Source organism: Rana temporaria, chromosome 5 (assembly GCF_905171775.1).
Source record: "Rana temporaria chromosome 5, aRanTem1.1, whole genome shotgun sequence".
Classification (NCBI taxonomy): Eukaryota; Metazoa; Chordata; class Amphibia; order Anura; family Ranidae; genus Rana; species Rana temporaria.
In genome coordinates, this window is record NC_053493.1 from 321,075,699 (window position 1) to 321,093,583 (window position 17,885).

The window sequence follows — 17,885 nt, forward strand, 5'->3', positions numbered from 1 at the left end:
AGACAAAAATAACAATAAACCTGTGCTTACGGATACAAATTACAAGCAGCTTGCACAATATACTGGTGACAAAAGTCACATATAAACACAAAATGGTGCAGCGCTAATTAATGGAAGGTGTTTAAAAGAAAGTTCATATAGAAAGTTCATAATGAGAGGAATCCAGATGATGTGATATCCAAGTGGCAAATACTAACTCTTGTGAAGAATCCTCCACCAGCAGGTGCACACACACTGCCTCTTACCGTAGGATGTGGACCACCTAATATAGTGGTCAGTTGCGCTTACTACAAATCAGATAAATCAGATGCCAAATATCAAGCGCTCCTTCCAGATCAGATGTTCAAAAAAGAGAGTTTATTAAAACAAATTCCAAAAAACACACTCGCCATGTGAGAGAGAAAAACTTGCATGTAAGTACAATAAAAGCAGGGATGTTTCCAACCGACAAGATGGCCAACCTCAATGTGTGGCATCATCACGTGATCCTAGCTTATCCGTGTATCATCATAAAAGACGTCATCAGGGGCGTAAAAAATCCTGACGGAGGTCCTGCATCCTCATCACACTACTAGAACATGTGTTTATGTTGCTGCCTGTTGCCCTACTGGGGAGATCTGCCTCTTATTTTCCCAAACTTTTTGTTCTGTCACAGTGAGGGCAAATTCAAAAGTAAATAAAAAATTCTCTGGTTCTGGGATTTAATTAATTACCATGTAGTAAAAAAATGCTAAAGGCAACACTTATGCCTTGTACACACGATCAGTGCCCATTACTGCCACTCATCAGTGCCCATTACTGCCACTCATCAGTGCCCATCACTGCCAGCTATCAGTGCCACCTATCAATGCCAACTATTAGTGCCACTTCTTAGTGCCACCTATTAATGCCCTTCAGTGCTGCCTATCAGTGCCTCCTTATCGGTGCCCACCAGTACCACCATATCGGTGCCCACCAGTAGCGCCTTATTGGTGCCCACCAGTGTAAGCAAGTGTTTAAAGAAAACCTGTTTTGCCTTTTTTTCTTTATAAAAATAATTTTTAGCAGGAAATGAATATAAAGTATAAGAATATTAGCTCCAATGATATTATTCAGCATTTAACTATAACATAGTAACAGAGGTTTTTCCAAAGCACAATTACATCCAAGTATAGTAAGAATAGATACAGCGTATATTAACACTAGACAAATGTTGATATTAGTATAAAATTATTCATTTACTATTATTGATGTTAGTTTTCCTTGTTCCTGTGGTCTGAATTCAGCTTATTATCCTATGAAATAACTCCTCATTAGTTTAAAAATTGCAATAAGGATTCTATTGTTCCTCAGCAGAAATACAACCTACATGTGAGAAGTGGAAAAGAAAAACAATGTTCACTGGGGACCAAGAACAAAACAAGACAGGAACTGAGTACTCTCTAAGGGTCACATTTTCCGAATGGCTTCTGCAGTTTCTACATGCAGTGCTGGCACACCATGCTAACCATGTCATTCTTCATTACACACAACACAAAATCATTACAAAAGCAAAGCTGCTCCATCTATTCCTTCTTATATTAGCTGAGCAGAAAAACAAAAGTCGCTGTTTGGGATAATTATCGTTTCATTCTGGTGAATTCTGCGTTTATTAGGTTCAAGTTCAATGTTCCCGTAGTAGGAGTGGGATGCGCTTTTGATGTTTGCAGGAAAGAGTTGAAGAGATTTAAAAAAAAACTGGCGGGCATTTTAAACCTGTCAGGATTTAGAAAAGTAAAAAAAAAATGTTTTAGGTGGGCAGATCCTCGTTGCCATCCATGTAGTACACATGTGCAGTGGAAAATAGGGTGGGGTTTAATAGGGTGGGGTTTAACGCCCACACATTTGGGGGTCCGTGTTCATCCGATCCGTAGACGGAAGAAAAAATAGGATCTTCTTCCGTCTGCAAAATCGAATGTTTGCCGAGGCGGATGATTACGGGTGTCAGCGGATGTTTATCCGCTGACACCCGCAATCACATAGGGACCAATGTATGTCCCTTTTTTATCCAAAAACGGATGGATGAAAAAGCGGACATACGGTCCGCACGTCTGAAAGGGGCCTAAAACCTTTAACCACTTAAGGACCTGCTCATGTATATGTACGTCGGTTTTTTAAAGATGGATATCTCGGTAACGGCAGCAGCTGCTGCCACAACCGAGGTATCCATCTTTAGCATGAGCGGTCCTGTAAACGATACCGGCGGTCTCCACGGCAGATTCGCTGCAAGATCGCCGTTATCGGCTGCGGGAGAGGCCCCCCTCCCGCCTCTCTTCCGCGCCCTACCGGAGTCGTCGGTAGCGGCGGAGGCGATCGGGTGCTTCAGCCCGCTGTGTGGGGATGTGAGTGAGGGCAAGATGGTCCCCACCCGTCCCCATAGCCTAGCAGGGCGGAAGTGACGTCAAAACGTCAGTCCTGCCCATGCGTCTTAGGCCCCATACACACGAGAGGATTTATCCGCAGATACGGTCCAGCGGACCGTATCCGCGGATAAATCCTCTCGAGGATTTCAGAAGATTTCTATGCGATGGCGTGTACACACCATCGCATTGAAATCCGCGCTGAAATCCTCTGGCGATGACGTGTCGCGCCGTCGCCGCTATTATGACGCGGCGACGGGCGCGACGCTGTCATATAAGGAATTCCACGCATGCCTCAAATCATTACGACGCGTGCGGGGAATCCCTTTGGACGGATGGATCCGGTAAGTCTGTACAGACGAGCGGATCCATCCGTTGGAATGGATTCCAGCAGATGGATTTGTTGTGCATGTCAGCAAATATCCGATCTGCTGGAATCCATCCCAGAGGAGATTTCTCCGCGGAAACAGATCCGCTGGCGTGTACACACCATAGGATCTATCCGCAGAAACCCATTTGCTGGGATTTATCTGCGGATGGATTCTATCGTGTGTATGGGGCCTTAGGCCCCGTACACACGACCGAACATGTCTGCTGAAACTGGTCCGCGGACCAGTTTCAGCAGACATGTTCGGTCGTCTGTACAGCCGAGCGGACAGGTTTCCAGCGTACATTTGTCCGCCCGACCGTTTTCGAGCAGACAAATGTTTCTTAGCATGCTAAGAAACATGCCTGCTGGAATCCTGTCCATCGGACATGTTCGGTCGTCTGTACAGACTCACCGTACATGTCCGACCGGCCTTCATCCCTCGCATGCGTCGAATGACTTTGACGCATGCGTGGAAGCATTGACCTTTCAGCGTCGCGCACGTCGCCGCGACGACGGCGCAGACACGTCACCACGCTGTCTGTCCGCGCGGATTGTCTCTCATTTCTGTCTGATGGTGTGTACAACCATCAGACAGAAATCTCCGACCGGACATGTCCGCTGAAAACAGTCCGGCGGACCGTTTTTAGCGGACTGTCCGGTCGTGTGTACGAGGCCTAAAAGGCACATTTTTTAAATGTAATTTTTTCAAATTTCCATTTTTTTTCTTTGCATTGAAGTCTAAATATGAGATCTGAGGTTTTTTTGACCCCAGATCTCATATTAAGAGGACCTGTCATGCTTTTTTCTATTACAAGGGATGTTTACATTCCTTGTAATAGAAATAAAAGTGATCAAATATATATTTTTTTATTTCAGTGTAAAAAATAATAAAATAAATAAAAATAAATAAGAAAACAAAAAAAGTTTTTTTTTAAAGCGCCCCGTCCCGACAAGCTTGCGCGCAGAAGCGAACGCATACGTGAGTAGCGCCCGCATATGAAAACGGTGTTCAAACTACACAAGTGAGATATCAACGCGATCGTTAGAGCGAGACCTACTCTGTAGCTTAAAAGATGCAACCTATAGAATTTTTTAAACGTCGCCTATCGAGATTTTTGATTGGTAAAAGTTTGACGCCATGCCACGAGCGGGCGCAATTTTTAAACGTGACATGTTGGGTATCATTTTACTCGGCGTAACATTATCTTTCACAATATATAAAAAAATTGGGCCAAATTTATTGCTGTCTTATTTTTTAATTCAAAAAAGTGATTTTTTTCCAAAAAAAGTGCGCTTGTAAGACCGCTGCGCAAATACGGTGTGACAAAAAGTATTGCAATGACCGCCATTTTATTCTCTAGTGTGTTAGAAAAAAATATATATAATGTTTGGGGGTTTTAAGTAATTTTCTAGCAAAAAAAACTGTTTTAGTCTTGCAAACACCAAATCTGAAAAACACCTAAGGTCCTTAAGTGGTTAAACTGTTACTGCCTAAAAAGTATTAGTTGGAGTTGGGCTTTGATTTGTTAGTCAAGTCATGGGTAAAACACAAGTAGAAGAATAACATAGGTACTGTATTAGGTTGTAATTAGTCGTATAGCTGAAAACTGTGATTGGCTGCTCTAGGTTACAGAATATGCTTGAATATTTACTAAGTCCTTTCTACCTTTGTTTCTATGGACATACTGTATGTGTAAATGGAAATGTCCCTTTTTCATTTATTTTTGCATCTGTCTTCTCTTTCTTCTTCACCGCTGATAATGTATGCAAATGAGTGGGTGGGAATGGACTGTTGTTGGTTAAAAATAAAGATGCCACTCACTGCTGTCACTTGGCGGCAGGAATTATAGGTAATTACAACATTTCCTTTGCCATCAGTTAACCAGGCAGCCTTTTAAAACCTTCCATCTAGATTGATGTGAGGTCCAGTCACATGACAGGTACACTTTGAAACTTTTGTCTTTACAATTTTATTCTACTAACCCAGGGGTGTCAAACTCAATTTCATTGTGGGCCGCATCAGCATTATGATTGCCCTCAAAAGGGCCGGTTGTATCTGTAAGATTAGATGTCCCGCGCATCTCCTCCCATTACATTAGATGTCAAGAGCCACCCCACCATCAGAAGTTGAGTCCCCTACTCTCCCTTACATCACAGTGCACCCCCCCCCCTTTCCTTATGCTGCTGCTGGGAAGAAGCTGGATGCATTGCTTGAAAGCAGAAAGTAAGGGTCTGGAGGAGGGCTGCAGAAGAGGTGCGAGGGCCACATGAAATGGCCTGGAGGGCCGGATTCGGCCCGCGGGCCTTTCGTTTGACACCTTCGTACTGACCAGTAATAAATGAACATTAAATTGTTTATTTTGAAACTGACATTTGTGATAGAAAGGATACTAACTTGAAATGATTGTAAAGTCCCCATAACAAAAATGTCATACTTACCTGCTCTGTGCAATACAATTGCAAAGAGCAGCTCCGATCCTCCTGTTTTAGGGCTCTCCTTGTTCCGCCTTTTTTTTTTTTGTGTGCCACCATAGAAAGACACTTCTTGTGGTGGCACATCTGCAGGCTCAATCCCGCTGCTGTGCTGCCTGCGTCCATAGACACACACAGCATGGCTCCCGCTGCCCTAGCAAAGCCTATGAGTCCTCGTACACACGACCGAGTTTCTCGGCAAAAAACAGCAAGAGATATTTTTTTGCCGAAGAAACCGGTCGTGTGTACATTTTCGTCGAGAAACTCTCATCAAACATATACAACATATCAAGATGCCCTATTTCTATCATTAAGTCACCTTAGTGTTTATGATAGAATTGGGCGTGCACGCCCGGAGGGATGCGAGTGCAGTAATTTTGAGACTCCCCCGGGTTTTTTTGTATTTGCTAGGCCTTTTTTGATTCAGTTTGTGTTGTGTTCTTTTTCTGGTCTATAGAGCAAATTATCGGGGCATCCATTGCTGTCAAACCATAATGCTAAGTTCCATCTATTTATGCTGACTGTTATGCTTAAAGCGGTGGTTCACCCTCCTTAACATCATTATACCATTACATTCGGCATCGTAGCGCGAGCTACGGTATGCCGGTCTTAAATTTTTAATCCCCGTACTCACTGTGCTATCGATCATTGAAGTTTCCGACTCCCGCGGGGAATGGGCGTGCCTATGGAGAGGGAGGATGATTGATGGCCGGCTCTGGCACGTCACGCTCCCCGAAGACAGCCGGAGTAGGTCTCGGCTCTTCACGGCGCCTGCGCACAGGCTATGCGCAGGCGCCGTGAAGAGCCAAGCCTATTTCGGCTATTTCCGGAGGAGCGTGACGTGCCAGGGCCGGCCGTCAATCACCTTCTCTCACCATAGGAACGCCCATTCCCCGGAATCTTCAATGATCCATAGCACAGTGAGTACGGGGATAAAAAATGTAAGACCGGCATACTGTAGCTCGCGCTACGATGCCGAATGTAATGGTATAATAAAAAAAATCATTTTTTTTTTTTTAACAGGGTGAACCCCCGCTTTAATGTGCAGCTTAAACGGCACCGTGGCTGCTTTCTTCACCTTTTTAATTTGGACCAATCAGAAGTCTCTTCGAGACTACATATACCATCATGCATTAGTGATCGGGCACGCCCCCCTGAAGACGTTGTACCTGACGAAACGTACGTCGGAGGCGGACCCGATCACGTGACGTGCCTCCCTGCCCGTACTAGCTGACAGCTGGGACGCCAAGCCGTGCTACGGAGCCAGCACCGGACTAGACGACCCTGTTACGTACCGCACCGCAAGGTAGCGGTGACACGCCTGCAGCCCCAGTGCCGGGTAGGCACTTTTAAAGTAAGAGGCCATCTTGGCCATATGCACCTTGTTTTTTCTATGTATTTTTTTATACAATAAATTTTTAGCAATATTACACTATTGGCATCTCCATTGCCTTTTTGTTTGTTTCATATCATATCTGGAATCCCTGGTACCGAGGTTCAAAATTGGTTTTCCTGTCTGATGTGCATGCAGGCACAATCCTGCATAAGTCTAGCAGACTATTGTTTAATTATAATAGTCCATTAATTCCGGTAAGCGCATCTGTTTGCTTCAACACCAATAGAGGGTGATTAAGAAGATTGGATTTGTTGGTGATGGCTTTCCTCTCCTTTTTCACATAAAGAAAACTCAAGAAAGAAGAATTGTTTATTTATATGTGATGCATTGATTGAACACTTATTGGGACTATTTACACATAAAAAGTTTTTTCTGACACAGACACTTTTGTATTTCAAAAATATTTTTATTATATATTTTTTAAATAGTTACATATTTATAACTATTTTTTCACAGGATCACTTTGGTTTAGTTTCACTGAGTGGTCTAGCGCCCTCTATATATTTTTTCATTTATTACAATCAGTATTGTTTTTGAGGAGCAGCTTTTGTATTTTAGTTCATTTTATTTTTTATTTGTTTGGCGCTGAATGTAATTTTTCACTGAGAAACTTGACGAGCCAAAAAGAGAGCAAGTTCTCTATTTCCTCGACGGTAATGGAGAAACTTGCCTTGTCAAGTTCCTCGACAAGCCTAACAAGGAACTCGACGAGGAAAACGATGCGTTTCGCCCGTCGAGTTCCTTGGTCGTGTGTACGAGGCCTGAGAGTAGAAGAGGTGCTACAGATGGGCACAGGGCTGGATCAAGTGAGGACTCGGGTAAGTATAAGGGGAGGTGAGGGGGTGATACAGGTACTGGAACATTTTTTTTATCTTAATGCAGGGAATTAATTAAAGAGGAGTTCCACCTAAAAATTTAACTTCCTCTTAACCCACTCCTCGCCCCCTTACATGCCACATTTGGCATGTCATTTTTTTGGGGGGGGAGTGGGGGCTTCAGGAGAAGGGGACTTCCTGTCCCACTTCCTCCTTCCGCCGAGGGGCTGGAAAGGCGATTAGCTTAATCGCCTTTTCACAGCCCCTCCCTTTAGGCGAGCGCCTGTCCAATCGGACCGCTCGCGCATGCGCAGTGCTGCTCGCGCATGCGCAGTGGGTGCCCGGCCGTGAAGCCGAAAGCTGTCACTGCCGGGTGCCCACACTAGAAATGAAGACGCCGGCCGGCGAGGGGGGGGCGAGGAGCGGAGCCCCGGCCGGCGCGTCGCTGGAGCCGTGGAGCAGGTAAGTGTCAGTTTATTAAAAGCCAGCAGCTACACTTTTTATAGCTGCTGACTTTTAATAAACTTAAAAAATGGGTGGAAAACCCCTTTAAGGTAGAAAATGTTTAGGCTTTAGAACCACTTTAATTTTCTTAAAGGGTTAAAGCTGATGTCAGACGACGACTGTGATGATGATTTGCTGCTTCTGGCTGCAGAGGGAGTGATTCCACAGAGGCATAAATATGAATTTATTCTGGCCAGTGAAGTGAATAAATGCGCAAGTGGTTTAAGCCGTGATTTGTCATAATTGTGATGATTATGGGTTACAGCTCATGAAAACCCCAAATCCACAATTTTAGAACATTAGAATATTACATGCAATCAATAAAACAAGGATTGTACATAGAACAATATCGGACCTCTGAAAAGTATAAGCATGCATATGTACTTGGTACTTGGTTTGGCCCCTTTTGCAGCAATTACGGCCTCAATGCGGCGTGGCAAGGAAGCTATCTATGCCAGGAAGTGGGAGAAAATACATGTATTACACAGGTATCTGCTCCCCCCTCCCCCTGAAAGGTGTCAAATGTGACACCGAAGGGGGGGGGGGGGATTCCAAAAAGTAGAAGTTCCATGTTTGGTTGGAACTCCACGTTAAACTGGAACATAGACAAGGATTGAAAAATACTGTACCCATGTTAAGAAGATCATCCTATTTTTCCCGTTTACCATTATTGAAAGCGAAAGTAAAGAAAATCCAACATTTTGTGTTGTCCACAGAAAAGTAATAAAGGGGAAATCTCCCAATGGGGGTATTAGTTCTGGTGACCCGGAAGTCCCCAAAACATTTTCCTTAATTTGCAGGGATTCTTATTTGGCTATGGGACAGGAAGCAAAGGAAAATCTCCAAAATGGGACACACATGGCTGGAAAAAAATCTGACAAGGGTTATAACCCTCCCTTGCTCTATCCAAAATGAAAAATATATTTATATGTTTTTCCTATAGTTCACCCATAAATATAACATTACATCAGTAGTTTTAAAAAAATGTCATTAGTCCTTTACGATTTTTTTTTTTTTTTTTTAGATGCCTTCAAAGTGTTGTTGCTAGGCAGAATAGTTAATCGTCCCACTTCCTGCACCTAGGTGCTTAATGCTTCCTAACCTACACCGCACAGACTCCTGAGAATGTAGTGGGTGTAACTTTCCAGGAGTCTGTGCATTCCCCAGTCTCAAAGAATCATGTGACTTGGACAGCACAGGTGCTGAAACCTGATCTGACACTGCTTGTGCAGCACTGAGCATGTGCGAGATTTGCAAGACTGAAATCCAGTAAGTCATACAGTCTGGCTTCATGATGCACACACTTAAGATGGCCCCAGTCTATTTCTATTTTATAAAGTGTCTAAATGCTGTAACAACCTAACAAAACGGACCTTAGTTTACAGACTAACTTTACTAGAATACATTAAGCTTGTGTATTACAGGGGTATTTATATTTAAAAAGTGAAATTGTGGCCGGAACTCCGCTTTAAGCATTTGAACAACTGTTGTACATATAGCTACATTGCAAAACATGAGATTAAGATACAATGGGACAGTGTATGATCTTAAGATAAATATGGTGTTAATTAAAATGAAGATTGCTTATTTATAGGCTCTGCAGTAGTCATGGGTAATGTGTGGTCCTCAAGGAATGGTGGATCTACCAGTCTCACCCATAGAGTGCCATCAGAGCCGTTTGAAGGAATTTGGGGGCCCCAAGCAAAATGGACTTGGAGGCCCCCAAACCCCCGCACGCATGCAAAGCGTCCCTGTGTCCTTACTCCCCTCCCTATGTTCTTTTTACCCCCCCCATGTTTTTTTTACTCCCCCTCCCTATGTTTTGTTTACTCCCCCGCCATGTTCTTTTTATACCCCCCCACCGTACCGCGCAGCAGGAGATTCAGTTTCCTGTTCCCAGCCGGACTGATAGGAAGTGAGCACTCAGTGTGCACTTCCTGTCAGTCCGGCCGGGAACAGGAACCAAAATCTCATGTACCGCGCGGCCCCCGGCCGGACTGACAGGAGGAAGGAAGAGAAGCTCGGCCATGCTACAGGGAAGGGGAAGAAGTGACGAGAGAGGCAGCAGTGCTGCAGCCACTTGAGGCAATCTATAGAGCGCTCAGGCGACTGCAGCATTTATAGGAAGCGCAGCAAGGGCCCTGCTTGGGGCCCCAGGCCTGCTCGGGGCCCCAAGCAATTGCTTGGTTTGCTTGCCTTGTCACGACGGGCCTGAGTGCCATGGCCTTCATGTGCAAAATTATGAAGATACTAGCCGCGCAGGTGTAATGGTGGGACGAATGAACTTGTCATGCCATGGTGTTTTGTTATTTTTACCTGGCTTGCAGCAGGTAATTAAATAAAAAATGATGGCACTTTCAGAACTGTGCTCTCTGGGGGACTCAATTCACCCTTGGCTATTTCCAGGCTGTGCACCTGGTAGCCAGCATGCAAATTATTTTATCTTACGGATAAACATTTGTCTAATGCAGCATGGAAAAAATGCTTCATTTTCCTGACACAGCTTACTTTGTTCTTCCCAATAATTCCATTTCTCATTTTGTATTTGCAAACTAAATAGCAGCCTCCGGTTTGATTGGCTGAAAGAACCATTGTCCATTATGGTGTGCCATAACCTATTTGTTTTACATTGACTTCTATGGCAATGGAGAATGTTTGGAAAGAATTTATATTGGCTTATATGTCTCGTGTTCTCAAACAAATAAAACAAATGAAGCTTGCCAGGCAGCACATGACTGTCTGGATTACATGTGCTGAAATCATTTCTAGTGATGTAACCCAATGGTCAGATAAGGATCTGTAAATACAATCCAACTGGCAGAATTAAATGCTTGAAGTGAAGAAATGTGGCCTTTTCAGAATACAGCAAATTTTTGCATACTATAGCAACTTTAGGTCATCACGAAGGACAAGGCACACTTTACATCTGAAAGAAAAGAGATGTAACCTTCACATACAGAAAAGCTTATTTGCAGTAAGAGCTGTGAAAATTTGGAATAGACTCAATCAAGAACTAGCTCTGGCCAACTCACTGGATGTTAACAGGGTATAAACCTGTTCCCGCCGGCTGTATGCAAATATGCGGCTTCTCAGCGGGTGGGCTTTACCGCTTAGAGGCTGCATATCCTCTTCCCGACCGCTCCATAGCAATATTACTGCTACAGGGCGGTCGCTCTGCGCAGAATCACGTATATATTTATATATATTCGATTCTGCACTTCCGGGTTTCGGGCACGAGCCACTGGAAGCTCACTTCCACTGTGATTTCAGCAAGAGCCAATCAGTGGGTCCCGCAGACCCGATATCCACCGGGACCCGTCGATCGCTCGGTACTCTGGCAGAAAGACAGTCTGCCTATGTTAACAAGGTAGACTGTCATTCTGTGAGTACAGAAGACATGGATCCTGTGTTCCTGTGAAGCAGGAACACCAATATATGTCTTCAAGCAGAAAAGGCACCTCCCCCACTGTTAGCAACCAATCCCTAGGCATACATTTAACACTTTGATCGCCCCTGGTGTTAACCTATTCCCTGCCAGTGTCATTAGTGCATATTTTGCAGCACTGATCACTGTAATAACGTCACTGGTCCTCAAAAAAGTGTCCGTTAGGTGTCTTATTTGTCGGTCACTCCCGCTTTAAGTCGCCATTACTAGTAAAAAAAATGTTTTTAAAGAAATTAATAAAATTATTATAAAAATATCCCATAGTTTGTAGGCCTAAACCAATCAATATATACTTATTTTGATTTTTCTTGCCAAAACTATGTAGCAGAATACATATTGACCTAAATTGATGAAGAAATTCAATTGTTTTCATTTTTTTATTAGAAATGTTTTATAGCAGAAAGTAAAAAATATATATATATATTTTTTCAAAATTGTCGGTCTTTTTTTTTTTTTTTTGCGCAAAAAAAAGGCAGAGGTGATCAAATACCACCAAAAGAAAGCCCTATTTGTGGGGAAAAAAGGACATACATTTTGTTTGGGTACAGCGTCGCAATTGTCAGTTAAAACAACACAGTGCCGTATCGCAAAAAAAATGCCTGGTCAGGAAGGGGGGTAAACCTTCCAGAGGTCAAGTGGGTATATGCGACCCAAATGTAAACAATTTTGTGCTGACAACGCTCCCAGCAAAGTTACCAGCAGGAACCGAAAAGCTCCCGATGCCTATTTGTAAACGGGAGCTTTCTGGTCGTCTGCCTCATTTAGAAACTCTTAAAGGGCTGGGAGGCGGTCAGCAGAAAGGTGTTAATATTTATAAGTAATAACCACAGTGATTATTGATCCAGGGGAAATCTGATTGCCTACTGAGAAACTAGAAAGGAATTATATTTTACCCAAAAAACTGGACCATGCTTTTTATATATTTTTTTTGCCTTCCTCTGGATCAGTTGTGGATCTAGGATTCTGTTTATGAAGGTTTTCTATTTATTTATTTACTCAGTTTTGTTATTGGTTGAACTAAATGGGTTTGTGTCTTTTTCAACCTGAATATGTAACCTGTCAGATTAAATTTTTACAGTATTCAGATATCTGAAAGATGATTTCTAAATGGATTATGTTTTGCAGAGGTCAGGTTGCTGAAGGATGATTTCTAGTTGGATCATAGGGTTGCAGTACTGTTGACTTTGCTGTTTGCCTTATTGAATAAGGCCTCGTACACACGGCCGAGTTTCTCGGCAAAAACCAGCAAGAAGCTTGCTGGTTTTTTTTTTTTTGCTGAGGAAACCGGTCGTGTGTACATTTTTCGACGAGGAAACCGACGAGGATCTCGTCGGGCCAAAAAGAAAGCATGTTTTCTTTTTCCCCGACGGGAATGGAAAAATTTGGCTCGCCGAGATCCTCGGCGGCTTCACAAGGAACTCGACAAGCAAAACAATGTGTTTTGCCCGTCGAGTTTCTCGGCCGTGTGTACGAGGCCTATATCTGACATACAACAGACCAACTGGCTAGAAATGATTCTTCAGCTTTATGATGGGTTATTGCAAGATCGGTACTAAGAAGGTGCTTGTTAAGTCCTGGGCCATTACAAAAAGAATGGGGTCCCCTTCAGTATTGGACAAATGGCTATATATGAATTCTGTAGTAGGCCTCATTAACATGGGTGTACCTATCCCTACACCCATGGGAAGTGCTGTATTTGCCCACACAGGATGCAGCAAAGAGGTAGAATTTCAAGCAAAAATTTGTACAGAAATTCTTAGGAAAATTTGTATGAAAATTATCAGAACATTAAAATGTCATTCGAAAGTAGTTCAAGATTTTGTTTGCCTTTAGCATTCAATTTTGGAATTAATGGAATTTACCAAACAAAAACCATATAATCCAAAAAATATATTCCATCCTGCTCCTTCGAATTTTATCCTCTCTGCGGTCGAAAACCAATGACGATTTGACCCAACTAATGATTAGAAAAATAGATGAACATTGGCGTGGAGCTGTACAGAAACCACAAAAGATGAATTGAGCCCAATAAACCTTTTATCATTTATTGGCATATTTAAATATTTTTACTGGTTTAATCAGATAAGAGTGCCGGTTCACACTACAGTGACTTGAGATCCGACTTGTCAGAACACAAGTTTCCCCAAGTCGCTGGACATAGGAAATTTCATTAAAGTGAATGGAGCCAACTTAATGTACACTACTGAAGTTGCTCCGACTTCAGAAAATGTTCCTGTACTACTTCAAGGCGACTTCTAGGCAACTTGTACCCATAGATTTCAATGGAAGTTGCCTCCAAGTCGGATCTCCATCTTAACTAAAGAAACTTTACAGGAAAAGAAAATAGTTTACCCAGGCAAACCCCTCCCTCCCACAGCTGATTATTCTGTGATTGGCCACAGCCAAAGTCGCCTGTCCTGGAGGCAACTTCAAGTCGCGTTGTAAGTTGCTCAAAGTCGCGCTGAAGTCGCCTCCAAATCGCTTTGCAAAGTGGCGCTGTATGTCGGGTTGCCCCTGTGTGAACCGGCACTGACATTCTACATATAAACATGTAATATCGACCTATTTCCAGCTGATTTTAACTGCTTTGCTAACTTCTTTTTTTTTTTACAAAGCTTAACAACTTAAGCTTTGATTATACAGGAGGATACTCTGGAGGAGCGACACATCCTCCCTCTTTCCACCTTCTCTCTGTGGGGCTGATTTACTAAAAACTAAAGCGTGTAAAATCTGGTACAGATATGCATGGCAGCCAATCAGCTTTTAACTTCAGCTTGTTCAATTAACTGCTTGCCGATCAGCCGGCGTTATAAGGCGGCAGGTCGGCTCCCCTGCGCGAGAGCCCGTAGCTATACGTGGGCTGCCGCGCAGGCCACTAGGGGCGCGTGCGCGCCGCCGGAGGCCGGTGCGCACCACCGGCTTGCCCCCGACTGCCGTGCGCGTGTCAAAAGTGTCTGAAGTGTCCACCATAATGTCGCAGTACTGAAAAAAAATCGCTGATCGCCGCCATTACTAGGAAAAAAAAATATTAATAAAAATGCCATGAAAATACACCCTATTTTGTAAACGCTATAACTTTTGCGCAAACCAATCAATAAACGCTTATTGCGATTTTTTTTTAATGAAAATATGTAGAAGAATACGTATCGGCCTAAACGGAGGGAAAAAAAATATTTTTTTATATATTTTTGGGGGATTTTTATTATAGCAAAAAGTTAAAAATATAATTTTTTTCAAAATTTTCGTTCTATTTTGGTTTATAGCACAAAAACTAAAAGAGGTGATCAAATACCACCAAAAGAAAGCTCTATTTGTGGGGAAAAAAGGACGCCAATTTTGTTTGGGAGCCACGTCGCACGACCGCGCAATTGTCAGTTAAAGAGACGCAGTGCCGGATCGTAAAAAGTGCTCTGGTCTTTGACCAGCAATATGGTCCGGGGGTTAAGTGGTTAAACTTTGACAATAGAACCTGGAAGCTGATTGATTTCTTTGCAGCGCTGCACCAAATTTGGCACTCTTCAGTTTTAGTAAATCAACCCCAATGTTGTGCATAACAGTCCATAGAGTTTACTTAGGGAGAGAGAGATAGACAATCTATTAAATGAAGTGGCAACCATTGTGTTCGCTCTTTGAAAATACACAATGCTAAAAACAGTGCCATAGATGCACTTTGTATTAAATGTTTATTTGTAAAACTTAAAAATGAATATAACAAAATTACCTGTCTTTGTTAATGGCTTTTTACATTCAGTAGTAACTATAGAGATGCCTTGACATCATTGTAAAATTTGGCGCTACAAATGTTATGCCTCAGGGCATAGATAACTTGCCATTGTTGAAGCAATAATGAATTTTAAAATATATCTGAAAATTCTAGAGCAGAATGCTGGGGCTTCTGTCTGTGTCTGTCTGTAAATCATATAAAGGAGTTTGAGTCAGAGCCCTGACCTCATTCCCATTGAAAGGCAGTGATGTGATCTGAATCAGATTGGTTACATAAGACATTCCAAAATATACTTGAACTTCTACGTACAGGAATATGATAAGATACAATTCTAGTTCAAAATGCTATTGCATTAGAATTTGGATTTGTATTCTATTCTCAATAAATCATTGGAGAGAAACTAAACTAGTTAGAATATAGATAATCTGTGGACAACGAAATGGAAAAAAATGACTCTGATTTGCTTATGTTTGGTTGTCTTACGTGGCTTTCATTTTGGTTACAGCCCATGGGAACAGAGCGGATGGAGATGCGCAAACGGCAGATGTCAGTGCACCAAGAGACTGTGAGCTCCTCTCAGGCACAGCAAGGAGTTGGGAATAGGGGATCTAATGCTTGCTGCTTCTGTTGGTGCTGTTGCTGCAGCTGCTCATGGTAAGTGAAATTTACATTACATGTCACCTTAATATAACCATTAAACACAATCAGACGTATTCAGTAAATTGTGGTAAGGACATTGAATATCCAAGGGAAAAATGCACCAGCCTATGGGCAATTAAACCAAAACTGACTTTACCATTCGGAGTGGACTAAAATTAAATCAAATTGGTTGCTTTAGGCTAATGCCCTTTTCACATCACTACTCCTTTTTTTTTAAACTTGAATAAAATGTAAAAATAAACTTTTACCTGTCTAGGAATCGAGTCATGAGTTCTCAGTCACATACTACAAAGCTTCGCTCTACATGTCCTTTACATGTAGGACTTACAGCATGGGTGCTCAACCTGTGACCCTCCAGCTCTGGCCGAATCCCATGAGGCATTTCAAGGCTGACAAGTTATAAGCATGACTACCAAAGGCAGAGGCATGATGCCACTTAGGCCTCGTACACACGACAGAGTTTCTCGGCAAAAACCAGCAAGAAACTTGCTGGGAGATATTTTTTTGCCGAGGAAACCGGTCGTGTGAACATTTTCGTCGAGGAAACTGTCGAGAAACTCGACGAGCATGTTCTCTATTTCCTTGACGGGAATGGAGAAAATTGGCTTGTCGAGTTTCTCGACAGCCTAACAAGGAACTCGACGAGTAAAACGATGTGTTTCGCTCGTCGAGTTCCTCAGTCGTGTGTACGAGGCTTTACAGTTTCGCAACAGCTGGAGGGCCACAGGTTGAGCACCCATGACTTGCAGTCACGAGTTTACTGATGGCGCTGCCTAATTTTGCCTACTAGAAACTTCTCTGCTCTTGTTTTCTATGGCAACTAGTATTTTCAATGATGGCAGCTCTTGTACTTTTCTGATGACAAATTTACCTCAAGTATCTAAAGCCCAATTTTTTTTCAATTTTCCTTTCTTTGGAGAGATTTATTTTCACTTCCTGTTGTGTCTACAGGACAGGAAGTGAAGGTAAGTTTCTCTCAGTGGGACACGTGTGAAAAAAACAAAACAAAAACACTCTCAGATGGTGTGACCATTAACTACTCTATAATAATAATTATTATTTGAATCTCAGAGCTTTATTGTGAATGCACCCGATATGAACAGAAATGTTTGTCAAGAGCTGCATTGTATAGATATGCATTATCCAGAATGTTAAGTAGAACTGAACCTGAAGATTTTTTTTCCCCATTTTAAGTGGCATATGGAGAGGTTATTTAAGAAGGTTGAACCACCCTGGTTGTGATTAAAATAAAAATCACCGAACTTAAGTTTTAACAGCTATCCGGGGGGGGGGGGGGTGTCGTCCCAATTCCCAGTATGGCTGTATCAGCTGCTGCTAAGCTTTCCACCTGTGCCACTGGTGGCAATGGTTTAACCACTTCCATACCATGCACTTACGCACCTTCCTGCCCAAGCCAATTTTCAGCTTTCATCGCTGTCACACTTTGAATGACAATTCCGCGGTCATGCTACACTGTACCAAAACATTTTTTTTATCATTTTGTTCCAACAAATAGAGCTTTCTTTTGGTGGTATTTGATCACCTCTGCGATTTTTTATTTTTTTTGCGAAACAACTAAAAAAAAAAAAATTACGTTTTTATTTTTTTCTGTTAATTTTTTGGGCCCCCATGGGCACTGATTGGCATCTATTCTCTTCTTTTTTTTTCCTACTCCCCTTTTTTTTCCCCTGGTGGTCCAGTGTGGGCTTTCCTGGTGGTCCAGTGTGGGCATCCGAGGGGGAGCCTGCGCTGATAAACAATCAGCGCGAACCCCCCCTGTCAGGAGAGCCGCCGATCGGCTCTCCTATACTCACGTCTGACGTCAGACGCGAGTGAGGAAGAGCCATCAACGGCTCTTCCTGTTTTCATCATGATCAGCCGTGATTGGACACGGCTGATCACGTGGTAAAGAGCCTCCGCCAGAGGCTCTTTACCAAGATCGGAGATGCAGGGTGTCAGACTGACACCCCGCATCATCGATCGGGCGCGCGCCGGCATGAAATCTTGCAGGACGTCAATAGACGTCCAGTCAGGATTTCACAACCACTTCCCGGACGTCAATTGTCCTTGACCGGGCGGGAAGTGGTTAAATTAGTTATTTTTATTCTTTCCTAAAGCATC

At 42.9% G+C, this 17,885-nt stretch overlaps 1 protein-coding gene across 2 annotated transcripts in view; it reads left to right on the top strand.

Annotated features, from left to right (window-relative positions):
* RGS20 (regulator of G protein signaling 20) overlaps nucleotides 1-17,885 on the top strand; it is a 255,623-nt gene that overhangs the window by 213,250 nt on the left and 24,488 nt on the right. For both annotated transcript variants that reach the window (XM_040354201.1, XM_040354202.1), the window contains exon 2: nucleotides 15,610-15,758. In XM_040354201.1, coding sequence (XP_040210135.1) covers nucleotides 15,610-15,758 — 149 coding nt within the window. The remainder of the gene's footprint in view (nucleotides 1-15,609; nucleotides 15,759-17,885) is intronic.